At 42.1% G+C, this 24,500-nt stretch overlaps 1 protein-coding gene across 2 annotated transcripts in view; it reads left to right on the top strand.

Moving 5' to 3' along the window:
• Positions 1-24,314, top strand: part of AGPAT4 (1-acylglycerol-3-phosphate O-acyltransferase 4) — a 63,955-nt gene extending 39,641 nt beyond the window's left edge. For both annotated transcript variants that reach the window (XM_068152869.1, XM_068152879.1), the window contains exons 5-9: positions 756-909; positions 11,135-11,237; positions 13,107-13,182; positions 16,855-17,053; positions 21,276-24,314. In XM_068152869.1, coding sequence (XP_068008970.1) covers positions 756-909; positions 11,135-11,237; positions 13,107-13,182; positions 16,855-17,053; positions 21,276-21,367 — 624 coding nt within the window. In that variant the 3' untranslated portion in view covers positions 21,368-24,314. The remainder of the gene's footprint in view (positions 1-755; positions 910-11,134; positions 11,238-13,106; positions 13,183-16,854; positions 17,054-21,275) is intronic.
• Positions 24,315-24,500: the final 186 nt, after the last annotated feature.

Below are 24,500 nucleotides of genomic sequence, written 5' to 3'. Positions count from 1 at the left end.
GGTTTCTTTCTTTGTTGGCTAAATCTGTGCTGTGGGTTATGAGGACTTAGCTTGTGTGATTTGGCAGTGCTCTCTGTTAGCTTGCATTCCTGCTTGGCAGAAAACAGATGAAGAAGTAGTAAATCTCCAAAGGTCTGTCTGCTCTCCCCTGCCTGCCAGTGGCAAAAACATAATTGTTCATGTCTGATCACTTCCATATTCATAAGGGAGCGAGTCTTTTTGTTGTCCTTCATCTACCGCCCTGCATCTCTTACCAGTTCAGACAATGGCATCAAAATTTACTGTCTGCAGTTGTCAGTGACACTTACACCATAATGAAAGCAAGCAAGTTTGAATGAGGGGAAGCAAGCTGGGCACTGAAGCATTTCCTAGAAATGTGCTTGGTTTAGACTGACACTTGAACACCTTACCGTCAGTGAGAGATTTAAGTGTTTTCTAACATCTTGTTAGACTGACTCATTTAGAGAAATAAAATAATTCTGATAGCAAGTAGCAGAGCAGGTGTTAAAGCCTAAAGTCTAAGAGGCTAAAGACCTAAGAAGTTCAAACCAAAGGATAGCAGGTTGGATGAGTGGGGGCAATGAAGAGTGTTTGCTTTTGGTTTTCTTGTTTGTTTGTTTTCAAATGCTAAATATGTATGAGATTACATCTGTCACTGCTAGCAGTGTTTATTTGTATGGTGTTCTTGGGAATTAGAGGTGCCTCTGGTCAGGCAGATGTAGAAGACCTGAGCTGCTGTTCTCTCTTGGTTTTAGTTCCTGATTCATTGTGAGGGCACGAGGTTCACAGAGCAGAAACACCAAATCAGCATGCAAGTAGCTGAAGCTAAAGGCCTGCCCAAGCTCAAGTATCACCTACTGCCACGAACTAAAGGATTTGCTGTCACCGTGCAGTGCTTGAGAAATGTAGGTAAGGAAAGTCACAAGGAACCATGCTTAAATGGTTATTTCATCTAACTGGTGTCACTTTGCTATGCTATTCTTTACCCTGTAGCATGCGTCCTAGCAGAAAAGTCCTGAGATCCTTTCTGACCTTTCTTCAGTAGCCTTCAACATGAAATAGTAGGTTTTACTAACAAAGTCCTGGGGCAATATGGATATCTCTTTTGTTTTCTGTTATTGTGAGCCTGTATTGGAGGAAATCAAAGTTGCATGTGTCATACCTATTGCCAAAGGATAATATTTCTTAGCATTTACTAAGCAGTCCTATTCTAAATGAAGCAATAAATCACTAGAGAAAATGAGGCACTGTGTCTTAAAAATTTTATTGTGATAAATATCTGCTTCAGATAAGATAATTTTCAAATGAACAAATATTCTGCCTTAAATTTCTGTAGCAATGTACTCTTGAGTCTCTATGGAGCTGGGGGAGGGGAGCAGACATCAACTGAAGATATGTGTAGCTGACATTTGCACATAAATTATTTCTGCATTATAGAATGTATATTCAAGTTTTTCTTACTTAATGTTGTTCTAACTCCCCTCTCCCCAGTTATTTCCAGTGAGTTGCATTTGCCAGCTTTCAAGTGATAGCAGTAAGAATATGGCACACATGGTTCCTTGACTAATATAATCCATCGATGTCTTTGCTGTGTGCTTTATGGGCAAAGGAAAGACAGTGCTAAGCAGCCATAATACTGCAGCATCTTTGGGGTTTGGTAGATTTTTGTACTGTTAGCAGGCTGATACGTAAAAAAGACAGGATGATTAGTGGTTTAAAAGAAAATGTTCTAGCTTGACTGAAGTTAGTGTCAAAATTTCTTTTGTCTTTGAAGACATGTTTCCATGTGGCATATCTGGGATAGGTACTGTTATAAAAGCTTTACAGTCAACTGTCTTGCTGTCTGTCATGTTTCTTCTACATACCCTCTTGCAAATCAGGTAGATGACATTACTGTTGCAGCTTGTCAGGCATTCACAACTTCCCACCACAAAATGTATAACATAGCTTGGATCCTTTCTGATATGTGAGAAAGTAGTGAGTGCAGCATCAATAACTCCCTTATGGGGCACAATTTAACCTTTCCTTTTGAGTTAGGGCAACTGTTTTCCTGAGGGCAAGAGAAGGTAGAACTGAAGCAGTGGAGAGCAGAGTCAAGGCTCCATGACCTCCAATGATATGAGCCAGAAATAAGGGAGAGGTAGGATATTTGAGTGGGGATTTTGTTCTTGTCACTACTCTGTGAAGCAAGCAAAACTTGGTGTGATTATGGAAAAGCAGCTGATTTATAAAAGGAAATGTTTCTAAAGGAAACAATTTTAGAGAACCCAGATGAGGTTTATAAAAATTTTGGGGCAGTTATATGATATGCTACAGTAACATTTTTAGGATCCTAAATATTTGAAATACCTTCAGAAAAAGAAGACTGAGATTGATAGTAGATTACTTACATATTTAGGGATGTGTATGTCACTACTTCAGTCCAGAAGTTGTGATCAAACAGAGTAGGGCTAATAAGAAGGTAAGATTTCCTTGTGGAGGGTTCAAGGATAAGCACAGAGTCATAACTTCTCAGAGGTATTTTTTATTGAAACTGTATATCTTAAGAACCCAGCCAACAAATCTTCTGAGAGAAACAGCTGATGACTGCAGATTGGTTTCAGATTCTTCTTGAGTATGCTGCTTTACTTGCCTTGTCACTTTTTGTAATGAGAGGGAGGTAAGAGTTACTGCTGGGGTTAGTATATGTTTCTATAGAGACAAAGAGTATGCGTGAAAAGCATTTGAAAGGCTCTTCAAAACAGTAAGAAGTATCTGTCTGCAGAAGAAGCAATGGCAACATGCAGGTGTTCCTAACTTCATTTCAGTGACATCTCTAATGATCTACAAGAACGACTTCCAGGCTGACTTTCTTTAGTGGCCAAGTGTGCAGAGGGGCACATCTCTGAAAGTGACAGACTGATGTTGACCTACCTGATCTCTTTTTGGGGACCAGCCACCTAGGCTAATGTGCTTTCTGCTTTTCCATAAAGGGGTGATGGGCTTGGCTGGAGTGCCTTGCTAAGGGGGATAGCTGCAGCATGACATAGCAGTGAAAGCAAGCCAGTGAAGGCAGATGTTTGGATCCAGTTCCAAGCTGGGTGTGCCACAGGTCAGCATTTCCTGTTACTTTGTTGTTATTTTTTTTCTGACAAGGATGTGATTCAATCTGTCTGAGGGTCTAGCACTATAGGATGGACAAATGTGTGGATGCTGGTTTCTGTGGTTGTAGAAGTAATTCACCCATAGTAGCAGTGATCAGGTGCTGGTAATTTTTGAAACTATCAATTCTTAATGCTACCTGGTGCAGTAGTTCTTTGTCTGTTGGAAACAGGTGTTGGTGACGTTAGTCTTGCAAGTCCATCTGTTTTGCAAAAGTTACCTTCAGAAGGAGTTTATTTAATGTGCATACATGAGAAACTGCTTTTATACTAGTGGTGCCATACCAGTCAGGGTAAGCAGTGTTTGGGTAGAAATTTCTTTCACAAAACAGGAAGCAAAGAGCTTTCCTTCCTAACTCATTTATTTCATAAGCGATAATGGAATTCTTTTCTCTTCAAGGACTTACTTTCACAAATTCAGATCTCTGAACACAGTTTGATTCTTAAAGGAGTACTTCTAATATCTTCTGATCTTGTTCTGGTATTTTTATCAGTGACCATATCTGCCACACAGCACAAACACAGTCCCCCAGGAAATTCATTTCAAGCAGTTGTGTGCTGTCTTAGTTGCTCTTACGTTGTAGCATTTGCTACCTATACTGTTCATGGAAGCAAATGAAAATACAGATCAGTTTTTAAAACACTCATCCATTACTCACAGTAAGAATAAATGTCAGAAAGATATACTTAACTGTTAATTCTACTGCCTGACTGTATGTCAGACAGTTCTTTTCAGATGCTTTTATTTAGATAAGAGACTTGCATTTTAAAATGTGCCTAATGATAGACTGAAGATAACTCTGGCTTGTCAACCTTTTCCTTTAGTTGTGTGTACTGGGACCAACTGCCCTAGAAGAAACTCATAATAATAAATTCCACAGAGGGGTTTTCATGGAGTTCAGTACTGTAGTGTTTGGGGGGTTTGCAATGACTTTTTTTTTTCCCATGAGCTGCACTTTGGTCCTGATTTTTTTCTTTTCTTCCAATGTTTAGTGAGGCTGTTGGTCAGTCTCCTGAGCAGGCTGTCAAGTTTTGAGAGGATGAGGGCAATGAGGCGTTAAGTCAAAGGATTGTATCAAGGTTGCTGTCATATTAGTAGGACAATGTGTTCCATCATCTCTTCCTCTCCATTTCCCAGTCTTCACTTCTGTTCATTGTGCACTGGTGTGAACCTGTATGTGGGCAAACTCATTGCCTGTAGGTTGATTTGTCAGACGATTATTCTGGCGTAATCCACCATGCCGCCAAAGTAATGCATACAATTAAAGAGGACAGTTGAAGTAAGAAAAATCCTCCCTAGATATGTAATCAAATTATTTCATATGTTGAACTTAAATCTTAAATTCTTAAGTACTTAGTTCTCTGTCAGGATGCTGCACAAAGAACCAAAAGTTAAACAGTTGGGCTGAGATTAGAAAACAAACCAGAAACCCTAGAACTGTTTTGTCAGAAAATAGCAGTTCAGCTTGTTTTCAGTTGTGATTTGTTCTGAGCCTTTGAAAAGGCTTCCAAATATTGAATTGTGTTCTATTTTTTAATTAAAAAGATGTTTTAAGACAACTTCTTTGGGAAAATACTTTATTTCACAATTGAAGCAAATTTTCCTCAGACAGTCTGTGAGTGGGACAGCTGTAGTCTTTTCAAGATACTGTGGAGTTAGTTTTTGTTGTTGTTTTGGGTTTTTTTATTTAGCTTAGAATGTGGAATTTTTGGACTTTCCAGCTTTTGTATGAGAGAATTATGAGATGTCCACTTGTAATTATGTAATTACAAAATACACATTTGATAAAAAACAATTCCAGTGTGACATACAGCATACCACTGCTGCTTTGGCTTTGTTTACTCTTGCATATGCCATCATCATCTTGGATTTGGCACTGCTTTGCACCAAAAGATGTTGGAGTGGTACTAAAAAGTACTGGAATGACTATCAAACTACAGATCAGTTACAAACTGGAATGGAATATTCTGTCCCTGGAGTGAAGGAAAGATCATCAACACATACAGGTATTCCCAACCAACTCTGCATAATTTTTTTCAGAACAGGAGAGGCACCTTCCAGTGTGTCTGAGTGACTACCCAATTTATATCAAAACTCCAAGATAGGCATCTTTTAAGAGATGAAAGAGCAAATCATAGAATCATAGAATTGCTAGGATTGGAAGGGACTTCAAAGATCATCTAGTTCCAACCTCCCTGCCATAGACAGGGACCTCTCACACTCAATCAGGTTGCCCAGAGCCACATTCAGCCTGACCTTAAAAACCTCCAGGGATGGGGCTTTTACCACCTCCCTGGGCAACCTGTTCCAGTGTCTCACCAGCCTCATGGGGAAGAACTTCTTCCTAACATCCAATCTGAATCTGCCCATTTCTATTTTTTTTCCCATTCCCCCTAGTCCTGTCACTACCTGACACCCTAAAAAGTCCCTCACCAGCTTTCTTGTAGGCCCCCTTCAGATACTGGAAGGCCACAATTAGGCCTTCTCCAGACTGAATAGCCCAAACTCCCTCAGTCTGTCCTCATAGGAGAGGTGCTCCAGCCCTCAAATCAGGCTCATGGCCTTCCTCTGGACACATTCCAGCACCTCTAGATCCTTCCTGTAATAGGGGCTCCAGAACTGAATACAGTACTCCAAGTGGGGTCTCACCAGAGCAGAGTACAGGGGGAGAATCATCTCCCTTGACCTGCTGGCTATGCTTCTCTTGATGCAGCCCTGGATGGGATTTGCTTTCTGGGCTGCAAGTGCACACTGCTGGCTTATGTTGAGCTTCTCATCCAGCAGCACCCCCAAGTCCGTTTCTTCAGGGCTGCTCTCAAGCCAGTCGCTGCCCAGCCTATGTCGGTGCCTCGGATTGCCATGACCCAGATGCAAGACCTTGCACTTGGTCTTGTTGAACCTCATGAGATTGTCATGGCCCCACCTCTCCAGCCTGTCAAGGTCCCTCTGGATGGCCTCCCTTCCCTCCAGCATGTCTGCTCCACCACACAGATTGGTGTTGTCAGCAAACTTGCTGAGGGTGCACTCAATGCCACTGTCCATGTCACCCACAAAGATGTTGAACAAGACTGGTCCTAGTTATGATCCCTGAGGGACTCTGATTGTCATTGGCCTCCACTTGGACATGGACACATTGACAGCCACCCTTTGGGTGCAGCCATCAAGCCAGTTCTTTATCCACTGAATGGTCCGTCCATCAAACCCATACTGCACCAGCTTGTAGACCAGGATGTGGTGTGGGACAGTGTCGAAGGCTTTACTCAGGTCCAGGTAAATGACGTCAGTTGCTCAGCCTTCATCTGTTAATGTTGTGTCCTTGTCATAGAAGGCCACCAGGTTTGTCAGGCAGGATTTGCCCTTGGTGAACCTGTGCTGATTGTGCCCCATCACCTCTTCGTTATTCTTCTGCCTCAGCAGTGCCTCCAGGAAGATCTGCTCCATGATCTTACTGGGCACAGAGGTGAGACTGGCTGGCCTGTAGTTCCCTGTGTCACCCATCTTTCCCTTCTTGAAAATGGGAGTTATGTTTCCCCTTTTCCAGTCAGTGGAGACTTCCCTGGACTGCAATGACTTTTGGAATATAATAGAGAGTGGTTTAGCAACCTCATCTGCCAGTTCCCTCAGCACCTGTGGGTGTATCCCATCGGGTCCGATGGACTTGAACACTTTCATGTTCTTCAGATGGTCATGAATCTGATCTTCACTCATCATGGGCAATTCCTTCTTCCAGTCCCTGCCATTATCTTCCATTATTCTGGGAGTGCTGTGTGTATCACGTTTGTTTTTATTGCATCCCTGTCATTGTTATAATAATCACAGTGTCACAGTATATTAGAGGCTGGAAGGGACCTCAAGGGATTGTCGGCTCCAACGCCTCTGGCAAAGCAGGATCATGTAGGGTAGTCCATGCAGGAATACATCCAGGGGAGTTTTGAAATTCTCCAGAGGAGACTCCACAACCTTCCTGGGTAGCCTGTTCCAGAGCTCCATCACCGTCACTGTAAAGAAGTTTCTTCTCATGTTGAGGTTAAATGTTCTGTCTTCAGGTTTGAACCCGTTGTTCCTTATTACTGTGCACCACTGAAAACAGCTTGGCCCCGTCCACTTGACACTCATCCCTCGTATATTTATACACATTGATCGGATGCCCTTTGAGTCTTCTCTTCTCAAGACTAAACAGCCCCAGGGATCTCAGTCTCTCTTCATAGGGGAGATGCTCAAGTGCCCTGATTATCCTCGTGGTTCTCCACTGGATTCTCTCCAGCAGTTCTCTGTCTTTCTTGAACTGGGGAGCCCAAAACTGGAGACAGTAATCCAGGTGCAGTCTCACCAGAGCAGAGTAGAGAGGTAGAATAACTTCCCTAGACCTGCTGGACACACTTTTCTTGATGCACCCCAGGATACCATTGGCTGTCTTGTCCACAATGGCACATTGTTGTTCCATGGAGAACTTGCCGTTCACCAACACTTCAAGGTCTTTCTCCATGGAGCTGCTTTCCAGCAGGGCAGCCCCTAACCTGTACTGATGCCTGCTGTTATTCCTCCCCAGATGTAGGACCCTGCACTTGTCCTTATTAAACTTCATGAGATTTGCCTGCACCCAGCTCTCCAGCCTGTCCAGGTCATGTTGGATGGCTGCACAGCCTGACGGGGTGCCAGCCAACGCCCCCAGTTTGTATCATCAGCAAACTTGCTGAGGGTACTCTTAATCCCCTCATCCAGGTCATTGATAGAGACATTGAACAAAACTGGACCCAATACTGATTCCTGGGGAACACCACTGGCCACAAGCCTCTAAGTTGACTCTGTCTCACTGATGACAACCCTCTGAACTCTGTTGTCAAGGCAGTTTTCGATCCATCTCACTGACCACTGTCTATGCCACATTTCCTGAGCTTTTCTATGAGGATGTTATGGGAGACAGTATCGAAAGCTTTACTGAAGTCAAGACATCCATTGCTCTTCCCTCATCTACCTATTTGGTCATAATTCCATAGAAGGCTATCAGATTAGTCAGGCTCTCCCCTTGGTAAATCCCCTTGGCTACTCCTGATAACCTTCTTGTTTTCCATGTGGTTAGAGATGACCGCCAGGATGAGCTGCTCCATTGTCTTTCCAGGGATGGAGGTGAGGGTGACTGGTCTGTAGTTGCCTGATCCTCCTTCTTGCCTTTTTGAAGACTGGAGTGACATTTGCTTTCCTCCAGTCATCAGGCACCTCTCCTGTTCTCCAGGACTTTTCAAAGATGATGGAGAGAGGTTCAGCAGCTCTCAGCACTTGTGGATGCACTCCATCAGGACTCCAGGATGCACTCCATGGACTTGTTTGTCTTTAATTGGTGGAAGAGATCTCTAACCCAGGCCTGACTGACCAGTGAAATGTCCACATCTCTCCTGTTCTGCTCCCTTGCTTCTAGAATCTGAGGTTCCTGAAGGCTGGTCTTAATAGTAATGACTGAGGCAAAGAAGGCATTCAGCAACTCTGCCATTTCTGCATCATCAGTTACCATATCTCCAATATCATTCAGCAGTGGGCCCACCTTTTGCCTGCTCTTCCTTTTATCATCCATGTATTTGAAAAAACTCTTCTTGTTCTCTTTTACCCTTCTGGTGAGATTCAGTTCCAGGAGGGCCTTGTCCATCCTTCTTGCATCTCTACATTCTCTGTCTGTGTCTCTTTACTGTGTCCAGTTCTGGAGTCCCTATTACAGGAGGGATATGGACATGCTGGAGCATGTCCAGAGAAGGGCCATGAGGATGATCAGAGGGCTGAAGCTCCTCTCCTATGGAGACAGACTAAAAGAGTTGGGGCTGTTCAGTCTGGAGAAAAGAAGGCTCCAAGGTGACCTAATTGTGGCCTTTCAGTATCTGAAGGGGGCCTACAAGAAGGCTGGGGAGGGACTTCTCAGGATCTCAGGCAGTGATAGGACTAGGGGGAATGGAATGAAGCTGGAGGTGGGGAGATTCAGGCTGGAGGTGAGGAGGAGATTCTTCACCATGAGAGTGGTGAAACCCTGGAATGGGTTGTCCAGGGAGGTGGTTGAGGTCCCATCCCTGGAGGTGTTTAAGCCCAGGCTGGATGAAGCTCTGGGCAGCCTGATCTAGTGTGAGGTGTCCCTGCCCATGGCAGGGGGGTTGGAACTGGATGATCCTTGTGGTGCCTTCCAACCCTGACTGATTCTATGATTCTGTGATTCTATAATCCTCCCAATTGTCTAGTCCTTTTTTCCACATATTGTAAACGTCCTTTTTCTTTTTGAGTTTTACTAAAAGTTCCTTGCTTGTCCATGCAGGTCTTCTGCTTGCCTTACTTGATTGTTTTTTTTTCAAGGGAATACATTTCTCTTAAGCTATTCTGTTCTCTTGAGCTATTCTCTCATGCTATTAAAGAATAAACTGAAAAGCTTACCCTGTATAAATCAAATTGAGCTCTTACCTTGCTCCAGTTATGCTGGATTGGTAAATTAGAGTCTATCAGTAAAATCCTTCTACACTAAGAAGGTTTAAAATGGAAGTAAATAATTTGTTTTAAAAAAAAAATATATTTCTTACTTATATTTTGTAGGGAGAGTAGTGTGCTTGAAGTAGATTTTGGCTCATTTGTTGCAGTTAGGAAAAGAGTTATTAATGATGGATACAACCAATATGTAAAGACACTGTTTTGGCCTTCGTTTTTGGGATTTGCTTGCAGCCCTGAATCCAGGCTGTTCTGTTCTGTGCTGTTAGTTCTGTTTTGCAGTAACAAATGCTGTGATGAGTTTCTGGGGGCTGAATGTTGTGACCAAGCTATTCTCAGGGAGCTAGAGAGGCTTCAAAACCTAAAGCAAATCTGTTATGTGTAATAAAAGATTTTCTTGTGTGGATCAGGAGCTCTCCCAATAAAGGTTCATCACTGTGTTCATTATTGCAAAGCTCTAGAGCAGAAAACAGGAAAATTAATTGTTCTCTGGTAATTCTGTGCTATCAGGAAAAGAGAGTCTCTAAGGATGTGTTCAAAGAAACTTTTTTGGAATGATTTATGTGGTTCAAAACAGTGAACATTTTTTCTGTAGAAACTGCTTGTTAATGCTCTTGTTGTTTAACTACAAATGACCCTTGCAAATACTTGTACTGTTACCATGTAGTCCTGATGTGCAGAAACAGTGTTTTCTCAAGGCTGAAAGTCTGTCTTAAGTTTTGTTCTGTGATGTTCTATTCCTCATAGCTACTTGTCTTCATAGCAGCAGCCCAGCTGACACAAGACATGATCTGTTACTTTCTTTGCCTATAGCAAGTGCCTCACTTATCAAATACTGGATATGAAGGGAAGGTTGTTTTGAACCCCAGCGACTAGCTGTGTAAGCAGGTGTCTCACACACACTTCACCCATTCTTAGTTGAACTCTCCATATTGCTAGTTGCTTATGAAGTGTGTATCTGCCTGGTTATCTACCCAGATTTGGAGCAGACTTGTCTCATTCACAGTGAGTTGAGAAAGCTAATTTTTTTTTTCAACCACTTGACTCCTAGAATGCCCCAGGTATATTAACTGTCAGAAACTAACTGTAACTGTTCCCTATGTCCAATATTCTGGTGATCGCAGTATCACACTATCACTATATCACCAAGGTTGGAAGAGACCTCAAAGATCATCAAGTCCAACCCATCACCACAGACCTCATGACAAGACCATGGCACGAAGTGCCACATCCAGTCCCCTCTTGAACCCCTCCAGGGACGGTGACTCCACCACCTCCCAGGGCAGCCCATTCCAATAGCTGAACGACTCTCTCAATGAAGAACTTTCTCCTGATGGGGAAGGAGGCAGGGATGGAGAGCAAAGGTTTCCATTTTACTGGTGCAGTTCCTTAAAAAGTCACCGGTTATTTGGCTTCTTAAAACCTGCATGTTGAATATTCCATTGTCATCTTTACCTTAGTGACAACTCAGACTGTTTGAGAATAACTTGTTTCCATTCTGTTATTACAGTAATGTTATAACCTTTTTCTCTTGTAGTTTCTGCAGTCTATGATTCTACCCTCAATTTTAGAAATAATGAGAATCCAACATTGCTGGGAGTCCTAAATGGAAAGAAATATCATGCAGATTTATATGTAAGGCAAGTAATGGATATTTCAATTCTTTTTCGGCATACAGGAGGGTGTAGTTGTAATCACAGTTGTACAAATAAGGAAATAGGTATGTCTCTACCAACCTGGCTTCACAGAACTGCAAATAAAAACTCCTATCAGATGGGAAGGATTTCCTGCAAAGTTCTGTAAATGTAAATATGTGGAGGCTCTATAAAGGTCTACAGCATTTTTTTGGTTTGTTAGTTTTCAGTCATGTGTGTCTGTTTGTCAGCTCAGCAGCATCAGTGGGGACTCCTTTTACTCACTTGACCAGAATACCAAACACCTACTTAAGTGTTCAGATAGAGTGGCTTTCATGCATGTTCCCACTCAGGTAGGTGGAGGCCAGGTTCAGGATTGTTGCTGTCTGTGGTGTAGTTGTTGATGTGTCTGGCACTCTCTTCTGACCAAGAATGGGGATATTTAATGCAGAATATGATGGTTCAGGGTTGGAACATAACATAGGACCTTAGAAGTGATTCTACAAGTAATCAGGAGTTCATCATACCCCTTTTACGGCTACAATTATCTGGTCCAATTGGTTTATCTTGGCTATTGGTATGAAGTAGACTAGGGTGACCCCCTTTTCTATCTGTTTGAAAAAAAAATTTCTTCAGAATTGTTTTTGTATAAAGAAACTTTTTCTTGATTCTCATGGATGAAACAGGAGTTTGCATTCCCACTTGACTCTCATGGGTAGCTCAGCTTAGTGGCTTTGTGTTTGGAGTACATGGCCTATCTGGCTAGTGTTTGCAGAGGAGCAACTGGCCTTACCCATGTGGGCCATTTCTCCCAACAGCGTAGAAGAGTGCATCTCTTTGTGCCTCTCTTTATGCCCTTCCAGTCTACTGCAAGGCAGTTTGGCAGAGGATGCAAATTGCTTTTCATGATTCAGACTAGCTATTTGTCCTTCCGTCCATTTGAGCTTCCTGAAAAGTTCTTACAGGCAGGTCAAGCCTCATGGCAAAATATTTTGGCAATCAATTGGAAACAATCACAGATAGTTTTGGAAATCTTCTCTATTTGCTTAGTGAAGTTCTGTAAATGTTGCACTCAGTAGAATTCAGTTCAATGGCCTTGTTTGCCTGTGCCTATGTGGTGCTGACTTTGAATGTTTGTCATGTTACTTTCTTAGATAAAGGAACAAAGCAGTAGTGTGGTACTTGTTAGCTTTGAACAGGAGTGTCCTGAAATGTGCTCTGTCCTGTCAATTCTTAATGGTATTTAAATTATAATCTGCATTGAAAAACGTGAAATTACTAAATATTGTGATTAGCATACCTAAATGAGGATGACAGGAGGATTTCTTTCTGTCACATGATTATTGACCAAAATTCATGTAACGTGATGGAAACTTCATTTTGTCAAGGGAGAGTTTTTCAGGGGCCATTTTGCTGGAAATTATCAACCAATCTGCACATCGTAACAAAAAATTACAGGATCTGGAAATATTAGCTGAGAAATACTAAAGCACTTTACCTTATGTATAAGCATAGTTTGTTTTTTTTCTCTACAATGCCTAGCTGATTAAATACAGCCTTGAACTTCTTAGATGAAACAGTAAGTTCACTCAAAGCCTTTGTTTGGAAAGAGAAAATTTGAAACCTTTATCTAGACAGTGGCTGTAGCAAACTCAAACCTCATGCATTGTTATTGCAGAAATCTAAATATCTGAAGGTGACTCTAGAAGCACACTGTGCCTTGCTGATGTGGGAGCTGTTACCACAAATTAAAAAATAAAAATTAAAAAATAGTAGGTAGTGAGTCTCCTGCCAGATCAATAATCTATCTGTATAATATAAGTGCTGTTTATGGCAGCTGTAGTGTTTAATATTTCTCCTGTTTACCATTTGCAGGCGAATTCCACTAGAGGAAGTCCCAGAAGATGAGCAGGAATGTTCTAACTGGCTCCACAAACTGTATCAAGAAAAGGTTGGATTTTCATCTAGACAGCACTTGCATGTTCAGTTTTTTATACTGCATGTTCAGTTATTTATACTGCTAGTAGAACCTTGCAGTGCGTGTGTGTAGTAGTCCTGCTTTGGGAGCTTGGGGTGGGTGGGTTGGTTGGGTTGGTTTTGCAGGATGAGTGCTCTGTTTCTCCAGATACAAAGCAGTCTTGTGCTGTCAGTCATGAGTGCCTTTATTTTGTAATTCAAGAGCAACAGGAAGAAAACCTAAGCAAGCCTTGACAGAGTAGTTTTAAAACCCTTCTGCAGAAAGTTTTATAAGGATACGAAAAGGATACAACTACCTCCTGGTTGGTAGAAGGACCTCCTTCCCCTTAAAGACACCTCCTGAATAAAGAAGTAATTCATGGACTAAATGTGGTATATTTGGCTGTAGATTTTCTTTGTCCCTGTTTTCACCCTCTCTTTTTCTACCAGGGCATAGATCTAGAATTAATAGGACAGACTGATGAATTGTTTTCACATTGTGTGCGATAGAAGACGTGCATTTAAGGTTCTTAATGACATATAATCAGGGCAGAATAGTAATGCCTGTGTGTTTGTAGATGCCTGTTGATTATTTTTTTTTGGTAAATACATTTGTATGCATCCTTCAGATTTTCAGACTCTGGTTCTTAGTGGTTTTGTTCTTATGAACATAGGAGATAATTGTTGGGGGTGCAGTCTTTGAATACGGGCAGCACTCCCATTCTAATTGGTGGGAGTCATAGGCATGCAAGGCATGAGGTCTGGCATCTTAGTTTGCTTCAATAAATTGATCTAAATTATGTATTCAGGCTGGAATACAGTAGTGTTTTGGATTTAGGAGTGCACTCTGGTTCTTGCTACTTGTCATGTGATTTTCTGGTTTAGCCACTGCTGCAAATGCAAAGAAAAGGGCCTTGCTGTATAAATATGGGTGCTGTGCTGTTCTAAACCAAACACTGTTCCCCTGCCTTTTCCAGTAAGCACCATGTCCACATACTTCTTCCACACCTGGGATTAATTTTGTCCCTCTACAGAAGGCCATCAGGGCTAGATTAGACAGAGGTGTGATTTGGCTTGCATGTTGTCTTCTGTTCTTTTTCTTTTTTTTTTTTTTCTTTTCTTTTTTTTTTTTTTTCTTTTCTTTTCTTCTTTTTTTTTTTTTTCTTTCTCCTTTCATTGCCATTGCTAGAAAGACTCCCTTTGACTTTAACAAGGACCAGGTTGAGCATCCTAGTGCTTGGTCTGAGGAGGTATGGTATGATATTCACAACCTCCTGAAAGCCTCGGTGTCTGAAATAGAAATTCCCCTTAAGAATCTTAATTTCCATTAAAAAGAAAGCTAGCTTCTAACTCTTCTCACATGTAAGAGAAGCATGGAAAACAGCACATGAAAATATGTGCTGAAATTCCCCAGGGAATTAGCAAAGCATAACTGAAGAGGGAAACTGTACAGAATTCCAGTGTTAAGGGCCAAAGGGTTATGATTTTTGATATTTGTTCTTTGTGGACCTCATCTTGAAAAGGTGATGACATACCTCTTCAGTCTGACCTCCCTGGTGCGAGAAGGAATCCAGTTAGCTTCTTCAAAAGATAGTGGCTGTTCCCTGCTTTCCCCCCACTGCACTACCCACCCCACTGTCTGAAGTAACTCAGATTTGGTGGGGGCATTAGAGGGAGAATGTTTCTATGTCCGAATATGATACTTGGGTGGGTAGAATTTATTACAAACTGAAAACATACTCTGTATGAAAGGAACTTAATGTGGAAGAAGTGACTGAGAGAAATTTTGAGGTACATACTGTGTTTAAATGCTGACTTGAACTGTTGATGGGTTGTTGATAGGCACCTTTGCAAAAGCTTACAAGACAAATTCTGCAAGGAACGTGAATGTTTTTCAGGGTAAGGAATCATAACTGAAGAGCTTTTCCCCACAGTGGTGTAAAACATGTAGTGGAGATGACAGCATTGACATTCTTTTGCCAGTTGTGTATTTCTTCCATCTGTCTCAAACTGCTTGGTGAGATGTGGTCAACAGTTTTGCCAGAATTTTTGGAAAGTGTCAGGAAGCATTCCATTCTTTGAAGAAATTCAGTACTTATTTGTGACTAAGTTTAGGTTCCTTTTATGTCAGTTTAATGCTGACTACATTACATAGAATTACATAGAATAAACCAGGCTGGAAGAGACCTTCGAGACCTTCAAGATCATCGCGTCCAACCCATCAACCAATCCAACCCACCTAAACAACTGAACCATGGCACCAAGCACCCCATTAAGTCTCCTCCTGAACACCTCCAGTGACGGCAACTCCACCACCTCCCCAGGCAACCCATTCCAATGGGCAATCACTCTCTCTGTATAGAACTTCTTCCTAACATCCAACCTAAACCTCCCCTGGCACAGCCTGAGACTGTGTCCTCTTGTTCTGGTACTGGGTGCCTGGGAGAAGAGACCATCATCCGCCTGTCTACAACCTCCCTTCAGGTAGTTGTAGAGAGTAATGAGGTCACCCCTGAGTCTCCTCTTCTCCAGGCTAAGCAGTCCCAGCTCCCTCAGCCTCTCCTCATAGGGCTTGTGTTCCAAACCCCTCACCAACTTTGTTGCCCTTCTCTGGGCTCGTTCCAGCAAGTCAACATCCTTCCTAAACTGAGGGGCCCAGAACTGGACACAGTACTCGAGGTGTGGCCTAACCAGTGCAGTGTACAGGGGCAGAATGACCTCCCTGCTCCTACTGGCCACACTGTTCTTGACCAGTTTTATGTTGTAAGAGAGATTAATACTCTTTGCCTTTAAAACATTAAGAAGGGTTCTTCTTTCCTACCCTATTTGATATCGTGTGTTGATCATATTGCTAAATGTAATGCCAGTCACACATTCAGGCTCTAGAGAGAGGTACTGTATTCTGTAAGTCTTCTGTGCTGTAAATCTTACATGCTTGAAAAACCACACACCACAAGACCAAAAAAAAAACCCAAACCACAAAAGTCCAAATCTCCAAATCTCACCCCATTATCTTCCTCACATTACACTGAGAGTGCTTTAGTCAAAACTGTTTTCATGCTGAACAGAGAGATTCAGCACCCAGACTTCCTTCCATAAGCTTTGTGGGAATCAGATGAACAAAACTGCTTCCCTCGAACAACAGACAGGAGGGGGTGGTGTTCTTTGCAGAATGGGACAAGAAGGTCACCTTTTCTGCTCACCTTTCCTGACAGGGGTGTGGCTGCTGTTTTAGAACAGTGGTTGAAGAAAACATTAAGGAACAGAGGACTGCTACCGAACATGTAGGCAAAATGTTTCTGTGGCTTAGCAGTAGCTGGTTGGTGGCTGTGGCTCTTGTGGGAGTTTCAGCAGTGATACCTGCATTGCTGTAGGAGTGCACATCCCCATACACTCTTGCTTTACCCTCCAGGCATGCTATTTTTCAGGCTTGGATGTGCACATCAGTGTAAGCTTGCCTGTTCGGGTTTTTTGGTGGTGGGTTTTTTTTGTTTGTGTTCTCTCTCTCCCTTTTCTCTGACTTCAAAGTAGAAACCTTTCAGCCGTGACTTGGTCTTTGATCTTCCCCCACGGTTACAAGCCTGCAGAAAGAGGAACATCAAAGTCACAAATAGCTAGTTTTGTTGGTGGATGGGGATTTAATTGTTGCCCTCCTTTGTTCTACTAGGATGCATTCCAGGAAGAATACTACCAAACAGGAACCTACCCAGCAGTCCCTATAGTACCACCCCGACGGCCATGGACACTTCTGAACTGGCTTTTCTGGGCCGTACTGCTGCTATATCCTTTATTCAAGCTTCTCATCAACATGGTCAATAGTGGATCGTCCCTGACACTGGCTAGTTTTGCATTTGTCATTGTAATGGGTAAGTTTTGTGAAACAGAAAGATTATTTACAGGGGAACTGTCAGATACTATTTATTGAGGCTTAATAATATCAACACGACTTGTGAATTAATCAGATCATCTGATACTATATTCACTTTTGGAGAGTTTATTTTTGTACATTATTATTTTTTGTAAGAGCTGTATACAAAATTTTCTGTTTCAGTAGAAACCGAAACAGTGACTTCCCAGTAGGTTGCCCTGCAAAAGGCTTTTATGTAGTGTGTTACTGGTTTGTACTTTGAATGCCTGTAAGAGATGGTCAAGGATGATTTATTATGTTGAGAAGTTTTTCATCCAGTTGCATTTTTGTATGTCATTCACTGGAAATCCATGAGGTTGTGATTTAAAGGCAGCCAGTTATAGCCATTTACATTGACTTCTGTACCATGGGGCATAGACCATCACAGATCACTCCTGCAGTTCCTGTGGTAGTTCTGAACTGCTCTGTTTTGTGTTTAAACTAATATGTTATATAAGAGGAGGAAGGAGATAAAAAAACCACAGCTAGAGACATCTCAGATAGTGGTTTTCCAGGAAACAGGAAGCAGGTCTGTTTGGCAAATTATGTCATATTTGGGTGTCTGTGCTTTCTTGGCACGTTGGGTGCCTATTTCTAGAGTAAGTTCCCTTCCAGAATAAGCCATACCTTTTTAAAGCAAGTATTTTCTATGGTTGCACTGACTGTCACATGCCTTCACAGTCCTTCTGGCTCTGAGTAAACTTTGATGCAGAGATACTTAAGTTCACTTAAAAAGACATGTCCAAAATAGCAACACAGAGGACAATATGGAGCATTTCTTGTTTCAGATGGGCATCTAGAAGTGCATCTTTGTTCTCTACCTAGAAAATAGTTTCTAACACATAATATTTCTTTGCATTGTTAGAAGTCTGAATCTTGAGCAGGTCCTATGCTGGTCTGATCAAGATGAATTAACGAATTTGTGAAGAGCTGAATATGGCAGGCAGTATTCTTTTTCAGAAAGTGCCCACCCAATCAAACTCAGTGCAAGATACTCTGCAAGCTGCTTCTCAAGGTAACTGGAGAAGGAATAATTTGTGTGCGCACACAGAAAAGTTGCTTCATGATGCTTTAGACCACGGGAAGGAAAACCAGAGCAAGGATAAAGTCCAGTGTAATAGCTGATACATTAAAGTAGGGTAGAGGGCAAGGAAGGGGGAAACCTGTGCCCTTGTCCTCACCTGGAGACCCTGATACTTTTTACCCTGGGAATGTTTTATGTAAAATATGTAAGGATTTCTCATGGAGCAGCAACTATGCCTTAGAAGCGTATTTTTTTTTCACCCATCTTACCTGTGGGAAGCCATAAACAGTGCCCCCACCCCCATTTCCCTCTGTTCATGAACACAGCCAGAATTTGGGACATTGTGTTTTCATATGGCAATTTTACATCTCACCTGATGTTCCAGAATCAGGAAGCTGTGGTGGGTTAATGCCCTTTTCTGAAAACAAAAAAAACAAAGCAGGGTGGAGGGCTTGCAGGTACTTTACCCTCCCTGCAGGGCGTTTCCCCCTGGGAAAGCTGAGTCTGTTCTACTCCCCCCTCCCTGCCCAGCCAGGGTATAAAAAGCAGGACATCATAGCTGTGGATCTCCTTTTGGCTCCTGCCTCTGCTGGATGAGAGCTACTGCAGCTGCTCTCCTGCTCCTCAGCCACGTGGCCGGACCTGATCCTTTTCCCTGCTGCCTCTGCGCCTCCTCAGAGAAAGAGTGGTTTTGCATTATTCTTTTCTGTCCCACTCCCATTCACTCTTGTTCCTTGCCCTTGTGAACTTTTTCCTGTTATTGTCATATATATATATATATATATAGTTTAAAGAAAAATTCTTTGCCTCTCTACTTCCAAGCCGACTCCAGATTGTTGTTTAGTGGATTTGCTCCCTATCCCTTTTTTTCCTTTCCCTCTCTGTTTGCAGGGAGGAGGCGGGGGGGGGGGGAGTGAGGAAGAGATTGTCAGCCTTTTCCTCATTTGGGCTTTTAACTCCCTGTTAAGGCTCAAACCACTACAGAAGCTTATTGCAGTGTCTAATAGCCCAGGGTAAGTAGATTGCCCTTCTTAAAGGCATATTTCAGTACCAGATAACATTACCTTTATTAGGGTATGTGCAGATAGCACAATGTATGCATAAACCTTCTATGTTTGGAAAGAGCAGAGGAACTAGGTCATTTTACCTGGTATCCTCTGCTTTGTTTCCACAGCATCATTTGTCTTTTGTACAGTCTTTGCTGATTGTGCTCTCCAGTAAAACACTTAATGGCTTTTAAGTAAATGTTCAGGTGGAAGGAGCCATATGAGAAGTGCCCTGAGGTGGTCAAGCTGGGGAGAAAGCAGCACTGCAATTCCTTAGACTCCAACTCTCTAAGGGATCCAGATCCAACAAATGAATAACCAATGTAGATAAATATAGCTCTGCTGGTTCAGCTTAAACACTTTCAGTCCAAAATTAACGATGTCTCCTCGTTATACTGAGAATGCTGAGCCATCCTCTCTTGCTTTGCTGTGCAGCAGTTTGGCTACTTGTACTCATAATAAGTATTATTACATTGTGCTAATATCTAACTACCAGTCTGGGACTAGGGGTCCTTTGTGGTGACACTACTTGAACCAACACAAGGCAGTCCCTGCTTCAGAGGATAAAAGCTCAAGCAGTTTGAGAGACAAAAGTCTCTTTAGAAAACTGGCATTAGTTTCATAGGACACATAGCAAGAGATTTGTTTTCTTACCTCACAAGTCCTATTTGGAACTTGAGGCTGATATTTTGGTTTAAAAGCGGTTCTCAGATGTCAGTATTTGGGAGCAGCTTTTTTCCCTCCTTCTGCTTCTTCAGTCTTATTTGGCTCCAAAGAATTCAGTGCTGCCTTTCATGTTTTGGTAATGTGTGTTGAAAAGGATGACCTTCAAGCTCTAGAACTGTTTTATTATAGAGCTGTCAACAGCAGTTAAACACTATTTAAAACAACAGAATTAAAAAGCCTTACATATGATGGTATCACTAGAGTATGTGTTCAGGAGAGTTGTGGAGGAGGCCACCAGTTCAGGGAGAAACCACTGAAGCAGCCTGGCACTTATCCCTACTTTGCTTCCACAGGCTTGGCAAACATGAGCAGTCCCTTCTCCTTGCTCCCTACCTTCTCTAGGATGCTGAAGGCTGCAGGGTGAAATGAGGACAGAAGGCCAATAGCAGCTCCTGCCAGGGAGCAAAGGAGAAAGGTGGGGGGAGGGGGGGAATCTGAACCAGGTATTTTTTTATGTCTAGGCAGTGTTATTCTTCCAACTGGATGAAATTCCCAACATGTTGTGTGGTTGCTGTAATAGCTGCTCTTATTTATGCTGTGTGTCCATCACCAGATGTTGATTCTATCACTTCTGGTAAAATTCATAAACTATTTCATGCTATTAAATTAAGATCCCAGGCTGCAGGCTGGATGCTGGATCTTCCTCTTCTCTTCCCTAGCTCCTGGTCATGTAAATGTCAGAGATTCTTTTTTTTTCTTTTTTAGAGAAGACCAATGGGAATGAGACATTCTGAGAACCTCACAGGACTAGGCCTTTTCACCATCAGTCAGGAACAAACTGGGATTTGGTGGTCTGGGGGAAGATTTGCTTTCTTGTGTTTTGCTTGTTGTGTTTTTTTCTTTTTCTTTGGAAAAAGTGTTCTGAACAGAGGGACAGTGTTTATTTGGGGATTACCAGATTTTGGGCAGCTAAGCCCCTTTGCATAAAAAACCAAAACTGTGAGGGGAAGGGCGGGCTTAGGCTAAGTTGTGTGTAACTTAGTCACTTCAAGTACTACAAGTTAAAAAAACAACCAACTAGTTTGTGACTCACCTCTGGGAACCAGTAGCCCCAAAGCACACTCATTTTATAGCTAGCCTTGTCTTAGGTCTATCAGGGCTGAGTATGTCATGCCTATGCTCTCCTCATGTTGGTTCATGTAGCCTCTTCCCTGATGGTGGGAGAGGCTGTCTAGCCAAGTTAGTAGCCTAGGGCCTTCCTTAATGAAATACGGTAAGAAAAATCAGTTGATAGAGGAGCACAGGGATGTACCTTTCCTCAAAGCTTAAGTATGGGTACTTACATTTTATGCCATGCTGCTGTTAGTCTCTTTCAAAATGCTACACCTGTACAAACCTTCAGTTTTTGTAAGCAGCTTTTAACTGATTTTTTATTTCTTTTGCAGCTTCTGTTGGTGTCAGATGGATGATAGGTGTTACAGAAATTAATAAGGGCTCTACTTACGGCAACAATGACAACAAGCAGAAACAAAAGTAGTATCTTCAGAGACTGCTTCAATCCAAAGGGAACAAATGCAACTTCTCAAAACTTAAGTGCATATCATGGTCCTGCAGGTGAGATTGAAGAAGGGTAGGATGAGCAATGTGCCCTGTTATTTTTTCTCTGGGGATGCAGGCTGGATGACATGCTTGAAAGATGCTCTCCTTCGTATACTCTCTTCCACAGGTTTGGGTTTGGTTGGTTGGTTTACTTTCCTATAAAGTGTCTTGAGTTTTGAAGAAGGAAAAAAAAATTCCAGTGTGCTTGTATGATGAGACCTGGAAACAAACTGGAGGTGCAGGCTTTATCTTTCTTAACTTGCTCAAAGGAATGGATAAATTTCAGAGGATTGTTACAAGATTATTAGAGTTGATAATTGTGTAGATTACATATGAACAATTTAACAATCATAATGTGTCAGTGCTTAAAAAGATGCTCTGCTTGGTTAACCAGTAGCAGACTGAAGCAGCTCTAGTGAACTGGCAGAACTGCAGTGGAGTTTTTCTATGTTTAGAACATGTTCCCACAGTGTGCACCACACAGGCCCTTTTAAAACTTCAGCCAGACCCCAGCTAAGGGCCCACTTTGTTAGAGTGGAGTATTGCAGTAGCATAACCTGGAGCGGAATTTGGCCTTGTAACCTGAGCAGGGCTACATTACCCACTCCCACATCTTTCCCCAGGCAATACATCAGAAGGATAGCTGAAAACTGTAATTCTTTTGAGAGTAAATGCCACTTATAGGTTGGAAAAACAGGTAATACAATTTCTTTTGAGCTTCAAACACCGATTAAAATTCTAGGCCCTCCTAACAATGGTGGAAACAAAATAACTGGGTATGCTGTAACTAAGTGATGCAAAGCATGCATTAAGTTATGCTCCACACCCATACTGCTCTGATCCCAGGTAATCTGCTTGTCTCTCTTTTCTGATAAAATTTGTTTACATGATACCTCTTTAACAGTCAGCTTGAGGTAATAGCTAAATTATCCTTTGCTTTTATTTTGGGAAGGAGAGAGGCCTAGGACAGTGGTATGCTGTCTGGACTTGCTTTGACAGCCTTCTGGCTTACGTAAAACTATAATCAAGTTCTCTGCAAAAAGGTGTTGCTCTGAGATCCCTGGGCTGATTCCAGCGCAGTAGCCTCTTAATTTTGAACTTCAATAGTTAAAGGTTTGCAGGATACTAAAAAGAAAAAAAAAAAAAGAAGGGACTTCCACCTGCCAGCAATTATGAGTTCAAAAACCCCCAAGCTTTCAAAATATAAAGATACCAGCCCTGAGCAGCAGGGATGATGACTGACACTTTCAATGATGGTAGGTTTCCACTGCACACAGGACTGAACCCTGACAGGAATGAACCACCAGTGTGTGTCTAGAGAAGAAAGTGAGCACTCTGTTCTAGCAGCTGGTATGAAGAAACCCCAAAACAAACATTTTCCCTATAATAAAACTGAGGCCAGAAGAAACAGGGGCTAGTACAACACAGTATGTCCATATTCTCTGAGCACGCATTTGCTGTTCAGGACAGCAGGTATCTCAAAACCAGTCCTTTTTAATGTGCAGCATCTAGTGAGCAGGCAGAGAAGTGCTTTCAGCATAGGTCAGTGAATCAAGTTTTTTGGGAGTGGAGGCAATAAAGCATACAATGTGAAGGCATTGTGAGGGACTAGTTTGGGGGGCCTATTTCCCCACCTGTCTTGTGTACAGGCATTCCCTATGCTGTGAAGTTTTCTGGAATAGGTTGTATGATGTCATGAACATAAACATGGGCTTTAGTGTAGTTTTTCAACAGATGAAATCTGTTGATCAGATCATCTGAAATCAGATGAGATCAGAAAACACTAGCATGCTTATAAAGCTATCCTCTAAATAATGCCCAGGCCCTGCCCTCCTATTTACTAAAAATCTTAACAGTGAAAAACTGAAAATTGTAACTTGTAATAGAGCCTGAAGGTCCAGCTATCCTGTAGTAATGCATCAGGCATGTTAATGAGCCAGGCCTGAAGACCCTGTAGACAAGAAATAAAAACAAGTGAGAGTGAGACAGAAAACAGAGATCCCTCCAAGCTAGCATTTTACTGTAAACCTTACCTGGCAGATACTGTGGGCTTTTCTCAGGCTGGAAGAACAAACTCTATATGCCAGGGTGAGTAGTTCTGAACAACAAATGCACACTCACATAGTGAGAGACTAGCTTTTCAAGAGCCACAGATTCAACATGCTGGTAGGGAGACATTAACATTCCTTATGATTCTTAGTCCTTTCCTCTCCAACTGCATGCAGTGCCACTTCTCCCAGAGGAAAATACCAAACATGTAAATGCTTCTGAAAGAGAATTTAGACTATTTCATACCCACTTCCCCGGGACCAACCTGTAGAACAGGCCACTCCTGGATTCATCCTCATAAGCACTTCTGTAAGTCCCAGCATACAAGGACTACACCACTAGGCCCTTCCAGCATTCACTGGCAAACAGAAAGGTTAATGGTACTTGCCAAAGTTAGTCTATTTCACTGTATTAAAAGAATGACAGATGTCATTAAGGAAGCAGTGTTCACCACTTGTCCCCACAAGTAACTGTATGTTTCACAACTGCCTTAACAAAAGTAGTCTTAACATTTGTTTATACAAAAATAAAAGTATAAAAAGCTGATGTGCAGTGAATGAGTTTTGTTTGGGTTGGTAACAATGAACAAGTAACTGTTTACTTCTCACCTTTTTCCTGACTCCTACAAGCTGTCACAGTTCTTGTTTGTCTACAAGACGCCTGAAACAAGGCAAGTAAGGACACAAACCACACGGGTATTTCTGATACACCAGAAAGTGAAGTGCACAGCAGGCGGTGATGGGGGGGACTTTTACCATTGATGAGGGTGGCAAGGTACTTCCCCTTCTATCATAACTGAAAATAGAGAACTGAAGAGAAGAGAAAGTCTTTGTTGAAATTCAGTATTGTATTTTTTTTGAGAGCTTAGATAGATACACTGCACTGGTGACCTACTGAGTTAGCCTCATGCTTTTGTAGATTTAAATGTCAGATTTCATGAAACTTTTGCACCAGCTGCCAAGGCTACTCACACCTGCATCAAACCCAGGATTTGTGGATTAAGAGGAGCAACAAGACTTTAC

The sequence above is a fragment of the Melanerpes formicivorus genome, unplaced genomic scaffold (genome assembly GCF_026170545.1).
Source record: "Melanerpes formicivorus ecotype bairdi unplaced genomic scaffold, bMelFor1.0.p_v2 SCAF_2, whole genome shotgun sequence".
Taxonomy (NCBI): domain Eukaryota; kingdom Metazoa; phylum Chordata; class Aves; order Piciformes; family Picidae; genus Melanerpes; species Melanerpes formicivorus.
This window is presented reverse-complemented; position numbering and strand designations above follow the sequence as displayed.